A 21635-nucleotide genomic window follows, 5' to 3' on the forward strand; every position below is an offset into this window, starting at 1 on the left:
CAAAAATCTCAGAGCTGCTTGGGTAGCTCAGCTGACAGAGCATCAGACTTTTAATCAGAGAGTCCAGGGTTCAAGTCCCTGCTTGAGTGCTGTCCACCTATGTTTTTGGGGTGTAGGAACCCCCCCCGGATCCCTCAGTTATCCCTCTGTCCCTCACGACTTTGCCAAGAGCGTGGAGGCCCCCCAAAACCAGTGCCCACCCCCCAAGATGGAGCAGACGCAGCCGGGCTGGGGCATTCACAGATTTTAATTTAAGTTTTATCCTGGAAGAAAAAAAAGGGGGGGAAGAAAAAAAAAAAAGGCATCGTATGCTCCCCAACTTTTATTTTGGGGGTGCAGAGACCCCCCCCTCAGCCTCCCCCCAGCCCCTGTAGTGTTTTGGGGTGCAGGGATGGATGGGAGAGACCCCCCCTGCTTCCGAAACCTGGGAAGGCACCTCAAGGGGGGGGCCCAAAAAGGGGGGACAAGGCCCCCCAAGAAGGGCCCGGGTGCCCCAGAAAGGGGGGACAAGACCCCCCCCAAGAAGGGCCCCCCCTCTATGTATAATATACACCTATAGAACAGTGTGGGGCACAGTCCGGCCTCCCCTGTGCGCCCCCCCAACGCCTCGGGGAACCAAAAAGAGGGGAGAGACCAAGGCCAGCCTTGGGCTCGCCCCACTGCGCCCCAAAACCAGGGCAGTGATGAACATCCCCCCAAATTCTGGCTCCCCCTCCCCGCTCTCAGCATCAAGGTCAGTTTGGATGGGCTAAGGCAACCCCGGCAGGCGAGCGCAGGCGGTTAAGACAGACGGACAGACAGCTGGGAGCTGCGCCGGGCGGGCGTTACGGCTCCCCTGGCAGCCGGCCGGGCGCCTTTGTCCCCCTCTTGGCGCTCAAAAAATGTCCGGGCACAAAGACCAGTCCTGTTTCTCCTTGCTTTCCCAGTAACCACCCTTGTAGACGTGTGTCAACTCCTGCGTGACCAGATCCTTCTTCCTCTCAAACCACAGCGGCTTGTAGGGATCGTGGGGTGTTCCTGGAGGGCAGAGAGATGGGGTGAGGGAGGTAGGGCCGCGCAAGGAGAAAGATGAGGGTCACCAACTGCTTCCTCACCGTCCTCGGTGGCCCGGGCAGCCTCAGCCTCGCGTCTCTTGCGGGAGATGCGTTGTTTCTCCTCCAGCCGTTGTTTTTCAGCATTGGCTTCATCCCAGCGGCCATTCTCCATCAGGCGTTGGTCAGGTCGCCGGCGGCTGTCCGTGGGTGCTGTGCCGCTCTCTGGAGCGTTGAGTGTCAGCGCCAGGTCCGAGAAGTAGTACATGTTCTCCGCATACTTCCTGAGGCGAGGAAGAGGATGGAGCTCAGCCCCCTTGGGCTTCACACCCTTCACTGAGGGCCTGGAGGTGGCTCCCTCCCAGCTCTTGGGACACCTTATTCCATGTCCCTGAAGGCCTGAAGATGGTTCCCTCCCAGCTCTTGGGACATCTTATCCCATATCCCTGAAGGCCTGGAAACGTCTCCCTCCCAGCTCTTAGGACACCTTATTCCATGTCCCTGAGGGCCTGGAGATGGTTTCCTCCTAGCTCTTGGAAAACCTTATCCCACGTTCTGGAGGGCTTGCTTGGAGACAGCTCTTTCCCAGCTCTTGGGACGCCTTATCTCATGTCTCCAAGGACCTGGAAACAGCTCCCTCCCAGCTCCTGGGACACCTTATCCTACTCACGGGAGTGGGTTCCGCTTCCACAGCAGCACCCGGTTCTCCTCGGTCTCGTGGATTCTCTGCCGCCCCTCAGCTCCGTTGTCCCCAGAGCTTTGGGTCACCTTGTAGCAATCCATCTTCTCATCCCAAGTGCCCAGCAGGACAAAGTGCACCTTCCCTGTGGGATCCATCACCTCCCCAGTGACCTGGTGGGACAGGGGACAGCCTGAATCTAGATATCCCGGAGCCACAAGAACCTCAGAGCATCCCCCACGTTCTTCCCAGCCTTCCCACATCCCTACCTTCCTCGCCACATCCCGGGAGAAGTAGCTGTAGGGAACAAATTTGAGGAGGCATTTGTCGCCCGTCTTATGGTTGACGATCTCGATTTCACCTGACTGTGGAGAAGAAGAGGAGGAGAGGGTCAGAAAACCACGACACGTGGGATCCACATCTCCGTACGGGATGGGCACAAACGGGTTTCATCTCACCTGGTCTATCCAGAGCTTGCCCACGATGATGTTGTGCACGGTGGTGGTGACTTTTTTCCATGTGTAATGGTTGCCCGAAGAGTGGAAGACGCAGTGGATGGTACCTGAGGAGAGAAAGCTGGGTTGGGAATGGTTCCTTGGGGTAGAATCATTGGGGGTTCCTGGCTCACAGAGACTCAGGTGGTCCTCAAATTGCTCTGATCCCACACACAGTGCAGTATCCATCCCTTCCCAAGCATGTGAAGCTCACCCAGAGGCATGATGGAGAGGTATTTGCCCCTGAACTTGCTGGTGATTTTGATCTCTTGGCGAAGCGTCCAACCGTGCTTGGAGTCTGCGTGGTGGGCAGCGGCTGGCGGGTGGTGGCTCACCTGGCCGGGAGAGGGGACAGGTCAGTGCCGGCCACCCAGAGCGATCGGAGGGCTGGAGCAGCGGGACTGGCTGGTACCTGCTCACACAGGGAACGGTAGCCATTCTCCTCCAGGCGATCCAGCTCAAAGGTTTCCCCAAGGAGGGGGTTGAAGGGTTTGCTAGTGCGGAAGACGGTGGTGGAGTAGGAGGAGACGGTGAAGGCAGCCACGTAGCAGAGCTGCTCCAAGGAACTCTCGCACTTGGCCGCTCGGTCGAGCAGCTCGTGGTATTCCAGGTCCTCCGTCAGGCGCTGCAGCATGGACAGGGGCTCGTTGAAGTTCACCTGGAGGGGAACCAGAGGTAAAAAAGGGTTCCTGGGGTCCTCTGAGTGCACCAGCCAGCCGCATTCCCGCTCACCGGCATGGGGATCTTGGATAACTCCTTCCCGATGCAGTTCTTCATGATGCTCCAGAGGTTGAGGCTGTAGTTGGGTTTGTAGGGAATGCGCGTTCTCTTCTCCTTCTTGGTGTCCTCTACTTGGTGTTTGTACTGGGGGCAAAACGAGGGCTGCTGAGACCCCCACCCCTCGCATCCACCCCAGATCTGCTCCTCCAAGAGCCAGCTCAGCGCACGATGCCGGCAGAAACCCTCCCGTTCTACCTGCTCATCCAGGCTGATGTCGCTGCTGGTGCCACTGATGTTGCTGCCAGTGCGCCTGGAGCGGGAGGAGAAGGGCAGGATCAATCTCGAGCGGAGCGTGGCGGGCGGGTGGGCAGCCCCACATCCCTCACACTCACTTGTGGCCCATGCTCTCCAGCGGCATGGTGATGATCTCCGGCGCATCAAAGAACTCGTTGTCATCGTCTTCGTCACTCAGGTCTCCTTTTGCGGGGCAGCATGGATCTGGGAGAGGGAGGACGGGTTCAAGGTTCCTTCCAGTTTCCCCCAGCAGGGAAGTGGAGGGTCTCCCATCACCTCCAGCCGGGTGAGGAGCCACACACTGCCCCTGTCAAGGCGGACAAAGCTTCTGAGGAGCAGGGCAAGCTTCCTGGCGGTCAGTGATGCGAAGGAAGGTAAACCTGGCTTAGGAAAGGGGCTGGAAGCAGCCCTGGGCACAGCACTGTTGGCTTCCTTGACCCCTGTCCTGTACCACTAGCTCCATCCTGCACCAACAGCTCCGTCCCCCACCGCCAGGTCCATCCCACACCACCAGCTCCACGCCCTGCCATCAGTTCCGTCCTGCACCATCAGGTCCCCCTAATCCAGCCCCAAAAAAACCAGCACAGCAGCTCCTGACATCCCGGTGGTACCTTTGGCAGAGCCGCCGGTGCCAGACACGCTGGCGGGCAGGACGGTAGCACCACGGAAAGCCCTCTCCAGGTGGTTATGCTGCTTGGCCAACTGCTCCAACGTCTCCTCCAGCCGGATGCGCTGATCCCGTTCGTGCTGCAGCGATTTCTGCCACTTCTTGCTATGAGTTTGTGCCAGCACCAGAAAATCCCGGCAGGCCTGCGAAGAAGAGTGTCCCAACACCACAGGGTCCATGTCATGGCCCCACGAGACCCCCTGCCTTGCCCCACAGCATGTGGGGCGCATGAACTCACGTTGATCATGGCGTTGGAGGTGATGCGGAAGAGCGTAGCTCGCTCGTTCACCTGCTTGATCTTCTCGGTGCTCTCGGCCGGCAGACGGAGGGTCTCCAGCTCACTGAGGGAGCGCTGCAGGGCTGTGCCGTGCTTGGCGATCAGGTCGTTGCAGGTGCTCAGATCCTCCACCTTGCTGGACAGGGTGCGCAGCGTGCTCTGCAGCTCCGTCTTGTCCGTCTGCGACACCGATTCGTCACCGGAGTCATCTGCCAGCAGGATGGGATGTTAGCGGGGCCTGGTGGGGCCTCTTCTCTCCCCGCCAGGAGACGGGTGAGAATCGTGGAGTGGTTTGAATTGGAAGGGACATCAAAGTCCACCCAGTTCCACCCCCTGCCATGGGCAGGGACACCTCCCACTGGATCAGGGGCTCCAAGACCCATCCAGCCTGGCTTTGAACCCCTCCAGGGATGGGGCAGCCACCACTGCTCAAGGCTGCCCCACCCTCACAGCAAAACACTTCTCCCCAAGATCTCATCTCAATTTCCCCTCTTTCAGCTTCAAACCGTTCCCCTTGTCCTGTCCCTGTACTCCCTGATCAAGAGCCCCTCCCCATCTTTCCTGGAGCCCCTTTCAGTCCTGGAAGCTGCTCTAAGGTCTCCCCGAAGCCTTCTCTTCTCCAGCCTGAACAACCCCAATTCTCTCAGCCTGGCCTCAGACCGGAGGTCCTCCAGCGCTCGGATCATCTCCGTGGCCTCCTCTGCACTCGCTCCAACAGCTCCATGTCCTCCCTGTGCTGAGGACTCCAGAACTGGGAGCAGTTGCCCTTTGATCCAGGCCGGGATCTGACCACAGGGCTGCCGGGACGGGCACCACAGGCAGCAGCCCCACTTCCCAAAGGCCAAGAGCTGAACATAGGACACTCCTGACCACCACCATGGCAAGACAACGGCCACGAAGCACGGCAGGGAGCGGCAGCCTGGAGCAGATGGCGCACGAGCCGTCACGCTAGCAAGGAAGTGTGTGCCAGGCTGCTGGCAGCTCCTCAAACCAAAGCTGGGCAGGAGGAAAAGCTGGCTCCACGCCAGCATGGCTGCAGCAGGGCAGGACAGAATTGCCAAACTCACACACCGACAGACACGGCCACCCCTTCCAAATCCTGCTCAGGGAGCAGCCATCACCACCCCGGGCCACTCACTGTCTCCAGCAGGGACAATGTGACCCAAACCCTGCTCCTCATCCCAACTGGGAACGGGAGATGGATGGGGAAAAGCAGGTTCCTTGCCGCTTGGGAACTCGGATGGCGCTTGGAACAGCGACGTGACGTGGGATCATGTTTTACAGATGGGAAAAACAAGATGGGAAACCCACATGGGAGTCAGAAGTGGCTGGTGTTGCTGCCTGGCTCCATGGAGACCCACATGAAGTCATCCCAATGCGAGAGCCCTACCTGACTCCTCCAACATCTTGACGGCTTTGGCTTTGGCCAGCTCTAGTGCAGTGACCCAGCGTTGCCGCTCCACCTCTGAGCTGGCCTTCAGGTGATAGGTCTGGGCGCCGCCGTTGGAGATGATGAAGTTGCAAGAATCCTCCACCGTGATGTTGGCCGTCGCCAGGTTGATGGTGCCGCGGCAAGTGTGCCTCATCTCTGCCTTGGAGCTGAAAGAAGGGTGGCGAGGCGGGGTTGGAGGTGGCTCGTAGCCTGGCCAGGCAGTGGCCAAGCCCTCGGGAGGCCAGGGAGGGGGATGACATTCCCAGCTGGGCAGGCAGTGCTATTAATAGGGCTCTGCCGAGCTGGGCGGGTGCGCAGCCGGCGTGGGGTTTCACCGCTGGCGTGGGGTTTCACCGCCTGTGCCGGGTTTCACCGCCAGTGCCAGATTTCACTGCCAGCACGGGGGTATTACTGCTGGCATGGGTTCACTTCAAGCATCGGGGGCTTCACCGGCAGTGTGGGGTTCACCACCACTGTGGCATTTCACCGCCAGTGCTGGGGTCTCACCGCCACCGCAGGGGGTTTCACCACTGGTGTGGGCTTTCAGCACCACCACAGGGCTCTCACTGCCAGTGCGGGGTTTACCCCTGGCACAGGGTTTCACCACCAGTGTGGGGTTCATCACCAGCATGGGGGTTTCACCACCAACACAGGGGGTTTCACATCAAGCATGAGGGGTTTCACCACCGGCATGGAGTTCACCAGTAGCGTGGGATTTCACTGCCACTGTGGGGTCTCACCGCCAGTGCGAGATCTCACCGCCACTGAGGAGTTCAGCACCACCGTGGGGTTCCCCACCAGCGTCAGATTTAACCACCAGGCTTCACCACCAGCATAGGGTTCACTGCTGGCATGGGGGTCTCACCACTGGCACGGGTTTCACCCCCACTGTGGGATCTCACCGCCAGGGCCGGGGTTTCACTGCCATCACAGGGGGGTCACCGCCAGCGCCATTTAACTACCATCACGGGGGTTTCAGTGCCAACGTGGGGTTTCACCATCAGTGCCAGGTCTCACCACCAGCGTGGGGTTCTCGCTGCTGACACAGGGTTCACCACTACCAGTGCGGGGGTCTCGCTGCCAGGTTTCACCACCAGTGTGAGGTTTCACCGCTGGCATGGGGATCTCACCGCCGTTACAGGGGTTCACTGCTGGTACCAGGTTTCACTGCCAGCGTGGGGATCTCCACTGGTATGGAGGTTACACCACCAGCGAGGAGGTTCACTGCCATTGCATGGGGGTCAGTGTCGACATGGAGATCACCACCAGCATGGGGTTCACCGCCAGTGCGAGAGCCTCACCACCAGGTTTCACTGCCAGTGTGGGGTTTCACTGCTGACATGGGGATCTCACTGCTGGCATGGGTTTCACCAGCAGCGCAGGGTCTCACTGCCATAGCCGGGGGGTCACCGCCATGTGGGGGTTCACCACCAGTGCCAGGCTGCACCGCCAGCGTGGGGGGTCTCACTGCCTTGTGGGGTCTCACCACCAGCATGGCGGTTCACTGCTATTGTGGGGGTGTCACTGCCAGCATGGGGTTCACTGCCAGTGCCAAGCTTCACTGCCGTCATGGGGGGTTCACCACCAGTGCCAGGTTTCACCACCAGCGTGGGGGTCTCACCATCAGGTTTCACTGCCAGTGTGGGGTCTCGCTACCAGCGTAGGGGGTTCACTACCATCACAGGGGATCCCCACCAGCACTGAGTTCATTGCCAGTGCGAGTTTCACTGCCACTGGGGGGGTTTCACCGCCAGTGTGGGGTTCACCGCCACAATGGGGGTCTCACTGTCAGTGTGGGTGTTCGCTGCCATCGCATGGGGGTCACTGCCAGTGCCAGGCCTAACCGCTAGCACGGGGGTCCTACGGCCAGGGTTCGCTGCTGGATCAAGTTTTCACCGCCGGTGCCGGGGTTTGGCCCCGGTTCGGGGTTCCCCGCTGCTGTGGGGTTCAGTGCACCATAACGGAGCACAGGGTTCTGCGGGGGCTCCTCCGTGCCCATCACTCCCCGTTTCACGGTCCCAGACGCCGGGCTAGCCTGGCACCGCCGGGGCCCGGTACCAGGAGGGCGGGCCCGGTGCCTCCGGGACGCGAATCCCGAGCTTCCCGCGGATTCCGGTTCCCGGTCCGCCCCGGGAGGGGGTCCCGGGTCCCCGCTGGGCACCCGTCAGCGCCTCCTCCCCACCCCCCCCGTTCACCCCGGTGCCAGCGGAGCAGCGGCTGCTCGGGGCGGGGAACAGCGGGAGGCGGGTCCCAAGGTCACGGAGGGGCGGGTGCCCGGTGCCGTACCGGTAGTAGCTGAGGAGCCCGTTGCTGAGCACGAACCAGCGCCGCTGGTAGCCCTTGATGTAGTTGGTCCACTTGAACAGCCACCCCTCGCGGGCCGAACCGGCGCCGCCCGCCCCGCCCGCGCCGGCCCCGCCGCTGCCACCGCCTCCCGCCGCCGCCGGGGGCGCGGGGAGGGCCGGGGCGGCGCTGGGGGCCGCGGGCAGGGCCATGGGCCCGGGCAGAGCCGCCGCCACGGCGGCCGCGGCCGGGCCGGGGGGTACGCGCAGCTCCGCCATCGCCGCCGCTGCGTCACGCGCCCGCCCGCGCCGCGCCCTTTGGCGGGAAACGGGCGCTGATTGGCGGCGAGGGCGCGGGAGGGCGGGAACTTCTCGCCCATTGGTTGCGGCGGGAAGGCGGTGCTCGCCCATTGGCTGCCCGGCCGCCAGGGCTCTGCCGCGCGCTGATAGGTGGAAAGGGTAAAGAGGGGCGGGGACTGCGCTTTCATTGGTTTTCCCTCCTCGCTGACTCAGCCGCACGCTGATTGGTGAAACGGCATGAGGGGGCGGGGCCTGCGCGCCCATTGGCTGCCTCGCCGCTCTGACTCAGCCGCGCGCTGATTGGCGAAAAGAGCCGAGGGGGCGGGGACTGCGGGCCCATTGGTTGTTTCGTCTCCCTAACTGAGCCACACGCCCATTGGTGGAGCGGCCCCAGAGGGGCGTGGCCTGAGCGCCCATTGGCTGCTCTGGGATCGCTGCGCGCTCCCCCTGCGCTCCCATTGGCTGCCGGGCCGCTCTGACTCCGCCTCGAGCCAATGAATGGGGGAGGCGGAGGGGGCCTCGTGGCGGAGCGGTGACTCCGTGCCTGAGGGGGCGGGGCGTCGCTCTGCCATTGGTTGGCGGCAACCGGATCCGCGGGAGCCCCTCCGTCCCCCCGTTAAGCCGAGCCAGTGGTGGGGAGGGGCCAGACAGGGTCCTAGGTGCCCCCTAATGAGGGGGGATTTCCTGTCTCTGCACATGAGTTGGGTGGGGTCCTCTTCTTGCACCCTCTAAGGATGGGGGGGCCCTGTCCTTGCACTCCACGATATGGAGGGTGTCCTCTCCCTGCAACCCCTGAAAAAGAGGGGGGTTCTGTCCCTGCACCCCCTGAGTTGAGGGCCCGTCCCTGCACCCCCTGAGAGAAGGGGGGAACCTGTCCCTGCACCCCCTGAAAAAGAGGGGGCTCCTGCACCTCCTGAAAGGGAGGGGCTGGGTCCTGCCTGTGCCCCACCTCCCCAAGCAAAGCCCACGCTGCCACCAGTATACAATTCATCTTTATTTACAATACCCTATAAAAATGTAAATTTAGAAACTTTATTCTCATTAACCAGAACCAAAAACGAGGGCGGGGGGGGGGGCACAAAGAAAAAAAAAGAAATAATAATAATAATAATTTGATCGGTGGGAGGAGAGCGAGGGGGGGGCCGGGAGCAGGCGGGGAAGGGCTGGTTAATGCCAGGGAGGAGTCACAGGTTGTAAAATCCTTACATGTGCAAATCTTTCTGGTTTCTTGTTTAAAAGCAAAAAGAATAAAAATCCAACATCCCCTCCTCCCTCCCTGCCCCCCCCCCCCTTCCCCAATTCCAGAGGGAGGGCACGGCTGAGCCATCCCCGCCCTCAGCCTGGAGCTGCCGGGAGAGATCCCGGTGCAGGAAGGAGGGCAGGGAGGCTCGGGAAGACAAGGCAAGTGTGCAAAAATGAGGTGTGTGTGGGCGTTCACACAGCGATGTGGGGCTGGGGGGGGGCGGGGAAGGAGGAGGGGGCACCCCACGGAGCGAGGGGAGGGCTCTCTCAGCCCTGCCCAAGCTCCGTTCCTCCGTAGTGTGCGTGTGGTGGTGGGGAGATGCAGCAGCTGTTGTTGTTGTTGTTGGGGGGGGGTGCAGAACTTTGGGGGAGAAGCAGCCAAATTGCTCCCTTTCCGCCCCACCCCCCAGCCCGGATCCTGCACCAGGGGACAGCGGGGATACACCGTCCCACAGGGATCGATAGCAGGTGGGCCGCGTGCCCTCCCAATCCATCCTCTGGAACGTGGACGTGTCCTACCGGATCCCGTGCACCAAGCTGGAAGCGGGGAACAAGTGCAGAGAAGTCAGAGGAGCCGTGGAGGCAGCGACTCCCCTCATCCCGGGCTGCTCCTTGCACCTGCCCTCGGGTTTCACCCTTTTCCATCCCCTCCCATGGGAGAAAAGGGCAGGAGCTCTTCCTTTGCCCAGGATTTTGCCCTATTCCATCCACTCCAGTGGAAGAAAAAGGCAGAAGCTTCTCCCTTTGTATCTGGTTTTGCACTTCTTCATCCCCTCCAGTAAAAGGTGGGGACTTCTCCCTTCACCCCTGGTTTCACCCTCTTCCATCCCTTCCTGCAGGAGAAATGAACGGCCAACACTTACTGCAATTTCGTCTCCAACAGGTTCAGCTTCTGCTGGTCAACGTAGCGAGAGAAGAGGGAGATCAGGTTGGAAGGGGTGGACACTGGCTTCGCCAAGGCCGCCTGAGGGATCCGCAGGAGCTCCCGGGTCGCCATAAGCATCAGCTCCGTCCTGCCGGAAAGAGGCAGAGGAGTGAGAGGCGTCAGGAGCCGGGCGCTCTCCCAACTCCCCTCTGGGAAGAGGGAATTGCCTCGGGCCTGCCTTTCTCTCTGGCTGTTTCCAGTGCTGCTGTGCCGAGAGACCGTAATTAAACCTCCTTCTTCTTCATCAACTCCGACCCCGCCGGCATCGCCGCCTTCCCCCCAGCCCGAGGTGCAGCCAGGGATGACGCTCACCACTGGTTGTCCTGCATTAGCTCCGTGGTCGCATCCGAGCTCTGCAATTCCTCCCCGCGGCTCAACACCAAGTACAGCAGGGAGAGGCCAAACTGCGGGAGAGAGAGAAGGCATCAGGGGGTGCTGGTAAGACCACATTCTTGCTGGGAAGGCCATATTCCTGCTGGTCCTATCACAAACCGGTACTGGCACTCCGAGGGCTGCCAGGCATCCCAAGGAAATCCCTGCGGGCAGGGCAAGGTGAGCTTTCCTCCCACCGCTCCTCCCCTTTGAGTGTTCTTGGGTGCGTGGGAGAATAACCTCTGCTTTCCAATCCTGGGGATTCCCAGTTCCTCCTGGTGACTTCCTAATCCCTCTCAAGGACTCCCAATCATTCCTAAGGACTCCCAACTCCTCCTAGTAACTCCCAAGTTTCCCGGGGACTCCCAACCCCTCCCAGGGACTCTGGCACTAGCCAGAGGATCCCCAGCTGCCTTTGCAGACCCCTGAGGAGGAGGAGGATGAGGAAGTTTAGTGGCCTGAGTCACGCAGGCACTACTGGGGCTCCCCCATGATGGACCACTCCGTGCACAGCTCCGAGGGACGTTTCCACAGAGCCACGGCAGCGGAGAGGCTCTCCTGCCCTGGATTTCAGAGCAGGGATCTGCATCTCAGTGGGATAAACAAAGGAGCGGGCTGTGAGACTGCAGCAAAGTCCAAGGCCAGCTCAGAGGGGCTGATTAATCACCCAGGCACCCTTGTTAATCAGCAAGGGAAGGGGAGAGGGGCTCCTGTGCCATTCCTGTACCCAGTTTCACCATCCAGTGCCAGGACGCTGCCAGAGAACAATGCTTCCCAGCTCTGGGGAGACAGGAGGAGCTGCTGGGGTGTAGGAATGCGGGAAGCAGGGTGAGGGGAGCACCTTGTTTTGGAGCACAGCAGTGAGGTGTGGGTTGGTGGGCGCCGTCGCGCTCTGAGGTAGGTTCGTTAGCTGCTGCACAAGGCTGGTGACCGTTCCCAAGGGAAGGTGGTAGAGAACGTGTGAGAAGGGCCTCAACAGGCAGGGCAGCACCTGCAGAGAGCGGAACAGAGGGGTCAGGAGCAGGGAATCATGCTTCCCCAGGGCCAGACAGCCACTCCAGTGCCTCATGGACCCTGACAAGACGCTGCCTTGCTTCTACAGAACAAACTCTTCCTGAGTTCCAGCTCAGATTTATCTCACAGGCACCTAGATTTTTGTTCCCTGTGTAAAAACTACCACAAAGGACACTGAGAGCATGGAAGACGCTGCCCTCTGCTCCCTGTCTGTGGAAAACGGAGTCTCCCACTGCCACCCAATGAGTCAGAGATGCAGCCCTTTGGACAAGCACTTGCCAAGAGCTGGGATCGTTAAACAAAGGCATCATTTATCAGGAACACTCCCTGCTTCCTTCCCGGCGAGGCTGGGATGGGCTGTGCCAGCCGGCAGGCACGGGAAATGGATCTGGCAGCCTCCCAGGAAAGCCAGAAACAATCACCCGTTAGCCACATGATGCCGTTTGACATCTTCCTCCACGGAAGAGAGGAGATCTGTCTCTAGCCCTTGGAATCTCACCTCATCCTGAGCATCCTTCTTGATGAGGAAGGGCAGGTTCCTGGCCGTTGCCATGAGCACGTCGGCCGCTTGCTCGGGTGACAAGAAGGGGAGGATCCGGGCCACTAGGCGTTTCCCTTTCCGGATGCACATGATCTGCATGAAGTGGTCATCACTCAGCCTGAGGAGAGGAGAAAGGTGTTGGCCCTCCGCTGGGAGCACCCCAGGACACACGTGGTGTTCCACCCACAGGTGGCTCTGGGCAGAAAACACACCTGAGTACAAAAACATCCCCAAGGAGGGAAAAACAAGGCAGGAATGACAGCCCTGAGCCCAACCTCTGCCTGTCTGACAGGCTGGGCAGGAGAATCAGATTGTTTGGTTGGCAAAGACCTTTGAGATTGAGTCCAACTGTACCCGTCCAGTAGTACCTAGTCCAGTAACCATAGCCCTGAGCACATCTACCTGTCTTTTAAACCCCACCAGGGACAGGGACTCAACCACTGCCCTCGACAGCCCCCGCCAGTGCCTGAGAACCCTTTCAGTGAAGAAATTGTTCCTAATATCCAACCTAAATCACCCCTGGCACAGCTTGAGGCCATTTATTCTCATCCTATCACTTGTTACTTGGGAGAAGAGACCAGTGCCCACCTCACCTGGGAGCTGTAGAGAGCGATGAGGTCTCCCCTCAGCCTCCTCTTCTCCAGAGCAAATCCCCAGGTCCCTCAACTGCTCCTAGAACCCCCGTTTCTCCAGCCCCTTCCCCAGCTCTGTTCCCTTCTCCCCGTGTCCATCCTTGCCCATCCCTGCTGCTGCAGCTATAAAGCAGGCGAGAGGCCAAACACTTGAAACCAGGCAGCCGGAGATGTGCCAGGGTGGAAAGATGCCCAGCAACAAGGCAGACAAGCACTGTGTGCCACACCAGAGCTGCAGGGATGGAAGTTGTCATAGGACCACAACCACATCAACCAATCCCATGGGGAAAAAGGGGAAAAAAGGTAAAAAAAAAAAAGGGAAAAAGTGGTTCTTTCAACTCCCAATCCACCCCTGGAAGAATAATCCCAACTCTTCTTTGGGAAATAGGGCTTTGGAAAGCTGATTTCGGCGGCTGCATGTGCTTGTGGAATGCTGGAGCCCCAGGCAGTGACCAAGCCCTGCTCACCTCTCCTGCCCGGGTGCCTTCCCCCTAAGATTGTCATACATATCGCAGATCTTCTGCTTCCTCTCGCCCATCAGGGCCGGCCGCTCGCCTTCCAGGCTCAGGAGGTAGCGTCTCTCGTAGTCCTCCACGTCCAGGAGGAGGCTGTACGTCTGCAGGAGAGATGATGGTTACAGTGGGAAACTAGGATCTGCTCCACAGAGACCCAGGAGGGTTCCAGCCAAGGCCCTCCCATCTCCTTTGCTCCTACAGGAATGGTGCATCCAGCCCCGACCCCATCAAAGCTTCCCTCAGACCCAGCATGACAGCAAAATCAGGAAGGATTCTGTGAACGCAAGTGCCCACCCTCTCGCCCAGCGGCTGAAGTGTCACTGCCCTGGAGCTGTGAGTCACTATTAGACCCTGCAAAGCCCACCCAGGCTGTTTTGGGGCAGGGCTGGTACCCAGTTCCAGCTTTTCTGCTTCAGGGAATGCTCTCCTGCAAGCAGGAGCTCAGCCATTGTCAATTGCTGGCTTTTCCCCACCAGCTGGATGTCCAGACAAATTCATCTCCGTGGTCTCTTCCTTTGTTCCAGCCCCACCTTGGAACTCACCTTCTCGATTGTGACGAGGGTCTGGCGCCTCTTGTCCCGAACCTGCTTCTCCTTCGTCTCCTGGTGGGGAGGGACAGCGAGTGAGAGCTGCAGCTGCAGAGCTGCGTCGGCAGGGAGGCAGGGCCAGGACTCACATCATCCTCGCTGCGGGAGGTCACCACTGCGTCAATCATCTTCCGGGGGTTGTTCACACTGGACACCGTCAGCTTCCCGAGTGAGCCCTCAAACTGCACTGCAGGAAGGAGGGAGAAGGGAAGCAAACGGAATCAATCCAGGCCTGACCCCACCTCGCCCCCTTTTATCTCTGGCCCAAAGGCAGACCTGTGGTTTGCTCCAGACTTCAACTGGCACCAGTGAGAGCCCCTTCTCCAGCCTGGAAGGAAAACCCACCACCTTTCCCAACTGTGTGGAGAATGGAGAGCTTACCTGGCTTGTAGGCGTGCTCCAGCTTGGCCACCTGAGGTGTGATGAGTTTAGTGCGTTCCTTCTTGGGACCCTCACCCTGGACTTCCTCTGCTGCTGACAACTTCTCCAGCTTCTGGAAGTAATTCTGAGAGGGAGGAGGTTGAGACCCTCAAAAATCAGCTGGCGAGGACTGATGCAAGGCAATCCTCTCTCCAAAATGTGCTCCATCCCTCTCCCACCGCATTCCGCTCTTCCCAACACCAGCAGCAACATTTCAAACCACCATCCCCAGTGCACAATGGGATGACTGCATCCTCCTCCATCATCCCTTGAGGTGACTGTGGCTAAGGTTCCTCCTCAGCCTTCCCTTTCTCAAAACAATGACAAATCCACTCTCTCTGCGAGATCCTCAGCTTTCAGTTTGTCCCAGCATGCTCCAGTAACCTGCCTGGCTCTGTTAGCACCATGCTGGGGCCTCCCACATGGCTCCCCACGTGCTCTTCCCACCCACCCCGGCCAACGTTCACCTCTTTCGCAACAGCGCAGCTTTGTTGACTCAGATCCTGGCTGTGGCCACACCAGTTCCTCTCCTCTACTGGGGATCAGCTCATCCAACGGCTCCCAGAAAACCTCTGTCAGCACGAGGCCTTCCGCCAGCTCCAGAGCAGATGGACCCACTTTCCACAGCTCCCACTGGAGCCCAGACGGAGACGACTGGACTGCTTTGACCCATTTCGACTGCCCTCCCTGCTTTGCTCCACACTCACAGTCCCACCGGCCACTCCAGGACCTTTCTGGGCATATGGCTGCCATCTCCACACCCTGCTCCACAGAGACAGAGGCCAAACCCCCAGCACAGCTGGCAACTAACTGCCCTGGAGACGCTCCCAGACACTGTTCAATCTCCATCCTAAAGAGCTTAAAGCCCTCTGCAGATTTCCCTCATGTGAAGCTGCCTCAAGTTCCCTCTGTCCCAGCTGAGCTTTGAGCATCCACCACCATCAGCAAGAGCCCAGCTGCCACCTTGCTCCGTCTGCTCTCAGTCTAGCTCCTTCCAGCCCTGCCTGGTGCTCCTTATTCTTGAATGGAAAGGAGCAGGAGCAGTCTTTCCCTATCCACCTTCTCCACCTCGCCCTTTGGATCCCATGGGCTCCATCACCACCGAAGTCCTCCTTACTCAATGCAAATTTCCATTCCTTCCCCAGAGCTCTCCTCTGTGTTTTCCATTTACCCGCCTCCCTGTCTCCCCTTCTGCCTGTTTATTTTGCGGCTATCAGGCACAGATGAGCTACTCTACCGTTCTCCTCCTGCTGCACCCTCCAAATCCACGCTGCCAAAGTCTTCTCACCCTGAGAGACTGTGCCCAAGAGCAGGAAGGCAGCTTTCCTTTCTGGGAATGCTTGCCCCAACTCCATCCCTGCCTCCCTTCTCCAGTGCATTGTTCCCCACGACTGGATCTAGGAACGCTCCCGCACTACATCACTCTCAGGATTGGCTTCCTCTTCCCACCCAACTTGGCACAGTGGCCATGCTGGGAAGACACCAGATCACATGGGAGCGTTATGCCAGCAGCCGCGGACACGGGATATGCAGCAGAGTGAGCCGAGCGCTTCCTCCCCAGTACCTGGTAGTAATAGTCATCCAGGTAGGGATCAGTGCTCTGCAGCTGCATCATCTGGATCTTGGACACCCAATCCTTCTCCCGCTGCAGCATGAGGTTGGCATAGGGATCTTTGCGCATCTGCTCCTGGTGGCTGCTCCGGTGACCCCCTCGGTCCCCCACAGAGCCGTTGAGGCTCCGGTGCTGGCTGGCAGGAGGCAAGAAGGGCACCCGTGAGCAGACAGGAGCTACAGGAAGGGACAGAGAGCGGGGACAGGCTAGCCCCGGCAGCACAACATCCCCGCGGCTGAGGGGCGATGCAATTCCCCCCTTCCTGGCACCAGGCAGCCCCTCTCCCAGCTCTGGCGCTGGGCCAGCACTCACTTTCGGTTCTGCTGCTGCCGCTGATGCAGGAGCCGGCGGTGCTGGGGGTGCAGGTGGGTGGTGTCCGGTCGGAACATCTGGGGCTGCGGCCTGGGTAGAGTGGGAAGTCTCAGAGGTGGGTGTGGAGAGCGGGCAGGCATCTGGGAGAGGGATAGGACCTACCGGAGGCTCTGCAGGTGGGATCCAGGGCCTGGCGGGTGCTGCGGCTGTGAGGGAGGAGGAGCGGGAGGAGCCCCAAAGAAGGCACGAAACCCACCGGCTGGAGACATCATCTGCCCAACTCTACCCTGGAGCAGCTTAGGATTGACAGAGGGGAGGGGGCTTCCGACCAGGCCAGAGACCCGGGCAAACTGGCTGGGGGACATTCGGCCGGCCTGGAAGAGTAGAAAGGGCGCCTGCAGTCAGGATTTGAGGACAAAGGGAAAGGCCCAGCCAGGGAGGGCCAGGAAGAGCCAGGTGGAGGCAGCTCCCACAAAGGGAAACGCAGGATGCTGCCAGCATAGGAGAGAAGGGAGCTTTACCTGGGCTCCTCCAAGCAGCTGCGCTCTCTGCAGGTGGGTGAGGACAGGAGAGACGCTGTGAGGGAACGGGTGGCCCAGGAGGGAGGAATTCTGCAGGAAGAAAAGGGAAGAGAGATGCTGATCACAGCCCTGGCATAGCCGACAGCACAAAATGAAGTGCCAGGAAGCCAGGCTGGGTTGGGCAGCCGGGCTGATCCAGGCAGGACAGGGTTATGGAAGCAGAGACGAGCAGCTGGGTGGTTGCGTGTCACACAGACAGTCCAGCGCTGCCAGGGCCCAAAGGTGTGGGTGAGAGGAAGAGAAAGGGGCTTTAGGGGGTTCTGGGGAGGCTGGAAAACCTCTCAGCAACCAGAATACCAAAAGCAGTGCCAACACAGAGCAGAACAGAAGTACCGGTACGTTGCAGAGCTGGTTGGGGGACATCCTCTCGCCGTAGGAAGGAGGGTAGCGCTGTTGCATGGGAGCTCGGATGTGGACAGGCTTCGGACACAGGATCTAGGAGAGGGGAAGTGGCCCAGTTTCCCTGTCAGCTCCCCAGGGAGCAGCCCGCGCCCTCAGATCCATGAGCGTGGCCAGCCAGAGATACCTGCTGGTTGAAGTTGGGCATGGTGGCCTGCTTGGGAGGGGTGCCGATGGGAACAGCCCGGACAGGAGGGCTCCCGATGACAGGGGACGAGGAACGCCGGGGCAGCGCTCGCTCCGAGGGGTCCCGCTCTTCCTCTCGAGGCTGTGCGGGTCTCTGAGGCAGAGCGTAGTCCAGCACGGACACCGATGGCATCTCCTGTGAGCAGAAGGGGAGGGAAAGCTCCCCCCAGGGTAACAGTCACTGACTGGGATGGGCAGGATGAACACTCAGGGATGTGCCCAGGCAGTGACAGCCGCATCCTTTCTCCTGCCAGGTCTCCTCCACATCCCACTGCGTTTTCCCAGGAGCCCCATGTGATGGCAGGGGGTTCCTGGGGACCTCTAAATGCCCACTAGGGTGACAGCACTGCATGACCACAGGGTAGGAACTGGATGCCACACACCGGCTCACTTCCCAGCCTTCCTCAGCCCTGCTGAGCCGAGACAAAGCCAGCTGCGCTGCGCGCTCCGCTTGCACTTAAAAACCTGACTCTTAAATAAACTGCAACAAAAAAAAAAACCCTCTGCCTTGAAGCGCCGACATGCCCAAACCCTGACGAGAGTGTTGATGCCTCTCAGACGCAACCAGGCACCACGGATCCATGAAAAGACCACAACCTGGCTCTCTAGCCTCCAAGCAGGGATGTCTAAGAGCCAAGCGTGGCCACCTGAACCCTGCCAGTGGCAAGGGGAATGCTCTGCTATCCCAAGCCGATCTGGAGGTGCCAATGAGCCCGTGCCAGTGGAACCACAAGGCTTCAACGGGTGTTAGGGGAGCCACAGTGGCTGCTGCCACCACCACCCAACACCATACCTGAGTGAGCAGCGGCCCCCGGATGCGCTGCAGGACGGCCGAGCTATCCCAGATGCTGGAATTCAGCCCCCCAGGCTGCTGGAAAAGACACACGGAGTCAGCAAGGAGCTTGCCAGGCCCACGGGCACCTCACCCAGCCCTGCTCCCACCTGCGCAGGGCCCCTCGTCTGCACAGCCTGCATGATGGCGGGGTCCTCCAGCTCGCTGTCAATCACCAGCCGGGTGAGCCGCTCTGCCAGCGCGTCCTCGGGGTCACCCAGCAGGTCTGTGTCCTCACCGCCGCCTCCATCCCGTTCCCTGTTGGCCACCGGTTTCTCCTCCAGTTCTGCCAACCGCTCATGCGCCTCCTGCCAGTCATCGTCTGCCAAGCAAGTGCGGTCAGTTGTCAGGCCCTGTCCCTCCAGCCGTGTCCCCCAGATGTCACAGCTGTGTTCACAGTTGTGTCCCTCATTCATCACAGCTCTACTCCCCCAGCTGCAACCCCCAATTGTCACAGCCCTGTCCCCCCACCTGTCCCCTAGTTGTTATGGCTGCGTCCCCAGACATGTCCTCAACCGTGTCCCGCTATTATCACAGCCCTGTCCCCCTAGCCATGTCCCCCAGTTGTCACAGCCCCTCCTCCCAGCCACGTCCTGTGCCATTTCCCCCAGCTGTCAAGCCACATCCCCAGCTGTGTCCCCCAGTTGTCATAGCCGTGACCTGCAGCCATGACCCCCAACTGTCACAGCCGCGTCCCCCCAGCCTTGACCCCCAACTGTCACAGCTGCATCCCCCAATTGTCACAGTCCTGTCCCCAGCTGTAACCCTCAGTTGTCACAGCCCTGTCTCCAGCTGCATCGCCCAGTTGTCACACCTGTGTCCTCACTTAAGACCCCCAGTTGTCAGAGCCATGTCCCTTCAGCTCTGTCTCCTAACCCTCACAGCCACACCTCCCCCCCACCGACAAAGCTCAGTGACGGAAAGCAGGAAGAGCAGCAGGGAAGCAGCACAAAGATCACAAAGGGAGGGAATTCTGGGCTGGGGGTAAATTTTACCGACAGCCCCAGCTCCAAACGTGTCATCATTGAACTGATCGATGTCTTCGTCTTCCTCCCCCAACGCTTGGAAGGCGTCTTCATCCTCATCCAGCGGGCAGTCCTCCAGGGACTGCGGAGAGCGAGGAGCAACGAGAAAGAGGGAAGTCAGGGCCTCCCTGAGCCACAGAAATCACCGGCCCCGGTGCGGCCTAGTTGGGGCGGGGGGCTGCGGGGGCGGGGGGACGCCGGGCTGGACGGCCCAGCGTCCCCTCTCCCCACCTCCGCCCCTGCGGGCCCCCTGCCCGTGCTCCCAGCTTTCCCCTCCTTCCCCTCTTTCCGTTTTACCTGGTACCGGAACATGGCGGCGGCGCCCACCGCCCGCAGGCCCCGCGCGCCGCCCGCTCCCCGGCGGCCCCGCGCATGCGCCGGCGCGCGCGCATGACGTCACACACGCAGGGCGCGACTAACGGAAGGAGGGGGCAGGGCTTAATGATAGTTATTAGCATAAAGGCCGCGCCCACTGGAGCTCTTAAAGGGACAGCGGCCGCTGGGGAATGGGGAGGTGACAGCGACAGCGACATAGGCTCTGCACTGTCCCCAGAGTCGTGTCCCCACATTGTCACAGCCCTGTCCCTCCAACTCTGTCCCTCCATTTCTGTCCCCCTAGTCGTGTCCCCGATTGTCACAGCCCTTTCATCCCAGGCCCGTTCCCCATTGTGTCCCCAGTTGTCATAGCCCTGTCACCCCCAGCCCTGTCCCCAGTCATGTCTCCAATTGTCACAGTCCTGTCCCCAGCCCTGTCCCCAATTGTCACAGCTGTGTCCCCCCAGCTCTGTCCTCAGTCATATCCCCAATTAACAAAGCCCTGTCCCCAGCTCTGTCCCCCAACTGTCACAGAGGTTTCCCCCAGATCTGTCCCCAGCTGTGTCCCCGAATCATCACAGCCATGCCCCCAAAAGTGTTACAGCCCTGTCCCCAGTCATGTCCCCAGTTGTCACAGTCCTGTCCCTAGCTCTGCCCCCAACTTGTCACAGCTGTGTTCCCTCAGCCCTGTCCCCAGCTGTGTCCCCAGCCATCACAGCCGTTCTCCCAAATGTCACAGCCGTGTCCCCCCAGCCCTGTCCCCTATCCAGAGCTATGTCCCCAGCTCTGTCCCGCAGTCGTGTCCCCTAGCTGTCACAGCTATGTCCCCCGATTGCCACTCCATCCAGAGCCTTGTCCCCAGCTGTGTCCCCAGTTGTCACAGCTGTGTCCCCAGCTGTGTCCCCTAACTGTCACAGCCGTGTTCTCAGCTGTGCCTCCTCTCCCCACCCCTGCCCTGGAGCCTTGTCCACAGCTGCTTTTTCCCTGTCCCCAGCCGTGTCCCCTCCTCCTTGCCCCTCTCCCTAGCCTTTTCACCAGCCATGTCCCTTCTGCCCAGCCTTGTCCTCTGTTCCCAGACATGTCTCCAGCCATGTTCCCTCTCCCTAGCCGTGTCCCCTTCCCCAGCCGTGTTCCCTCATACCTGACCACTCCCCAGCCACGTCCCCTCAGCCGTGTCCCCTCTCCTCAGCCATGTCCCCTCCGCTGTGTCCCCCTCCCCAGCTGTGTCTCTCAGCCATGTCCCTCCTCCCCAGCCATGTCCCCTTATCCCTGTCCCCCCTTCCAAGCCATGTCCCCTCAGCCATGTCCCCCTCCCTAGCCGTGTCCCCTCAGTTGTACCCCCTCTCCCCAGCCATGTTCCTCTCCCCAGTTGTGTCCCCCTCCCTAGCCATGTCCCCTCAGTTGTGCCCCCTCTCCCTAGGTGTGTCCCCTTCTCTGGCCATGTCCCCTCAGCTGTGTCCCCTCTCCCCAGCTATCATAGAATCATAGAATCACCCGGTTGGAAAGGACCCATTGGATCATCGAGTCCAACCATTCCTAACACTCCCTTAAACCATGTCCCTGAGCACTTCATCAACCCGTTCCTTAAACACCTCCAGGGAAGGCGACTCGACCCCCTCCCTGGGCAGCCTCTGCCAGTGCCCGAGGACTCTTTTCGTGAAGAATTTTTTCTGACATCCAGCCTATGTCCCCCTCCCTAGCCGCGTCCCCTCAGCCATGTCCCCTTATCCCTGTCCCCTCTCCCCAGCCATGTCCCTTCATCTCTGTCCCCTCTCCCCAGCCATGTCCCCTCATCCCTCTCCCCTCCGCCATGTCCCCTCCGCCGTGTCCCCCCTGCAGCCTGGTGACCCAGGAGGACACGTCGTTGGTTCGTGACCCTGGTGGAGACCCGCTTCTCCATCGCCTGCGAAGCGAGGCCACCCCATCGCCGTCCCTGCCTGGCTGTCCCC

At 60.3% G+C, this 21635-nt stretch overlaps 2 protein-coding genes across 3 annotated transcripts; both read right to left on the reverse strand.

Moving 5' to 3' along the window:
• Positions 1-351: 351 nt before the first annotated feature.
• On the reverse strand, positions 352-8155 carry OSBP (oxysterol binding protein). Its single transcript, XM_054068844.1, has 14 exons — positions 7881-8155; positions 5553-5761; positions 4124-4371; positions 3830-4028; positions 3317-3422; positions 3180-3234; positions 2937-3068; positions 2617-2862; positions 2419-2539; positions 2169-2272; positions 1980-2075; positions 1702-1883; positions 1095-1315; positions 352-1017 (listed from the first exon to the last, which is right to left on the reverse strand). The coding sequence occupies exons 1-14, from the start codon at positions 8153-8155 to the stop codon at positions 875-877; spliced, it is 2337 nt and encodes a 778-aa protein (XP_053924819.1). The 3' UTR covers positions 352-874.
• A 1144-nt stretch (positions 8156-9299) lies between these two features.
• Positions 9300-19819, reverse strand: PATL1 (PAT1 homolog 1, processing body mRNA decay factor). Of its 2 annotated transcripts, none has more exons than XM_054068861.1 (19): positions 19669-19819; positions 19342-19453; positions 18457-18668; positions 18308-18382; positions 17456-17650; positions 17263-17364; positions 16870-16959; positions 16511-16722; positions 16349-16438; positions 15989-16172; positions 14386-14509; positions 14094-14191; positions 13960-14019; positions 13370-13518; positions 12229-12388; positions 11557-11706; positions 10656-10747; positions 10282-10431; positions 9300-9955 (listed from the first exon to the last, which is right to left on the reverse strand). In XM_054068861.1, the coding sequence occupies exons 1-19, from the start codon at positions 19681-19683 to the stop codon at positions 9934-9936; spliced, it is 2292 nt and encodes a 763-aa protein (XP_053924836.1). In that variant the 5' UTR covers positions 19684-19819; the 3' UTR covers positions 9300-9933. The 2 variants fall into 2 exon arrangements, with proteins under 2 accessions (XP_053924836.1, XP_053924835.1); XM_054068860.1 differs by having other exon boundaries at positions 18308-18385.
• Positions 19820-21635: the final 1816 nt, after the last annotated feature.

This window comes from Cuculus canorus, chromosome 5 (assembly GCF_017976375.1).
Source record: "Cuculus canorus isolate bCucCan1 chromosome 5, bCucCan1.pri, whole genome shotgun sequence".
NCBI classification, from domain to species: domain Eukaryota; kingdom Metazoa; phylum Chordata; class Aves; order Cuculiformes; family Cuculidae; genus Cuculus; species Cuculus canorus.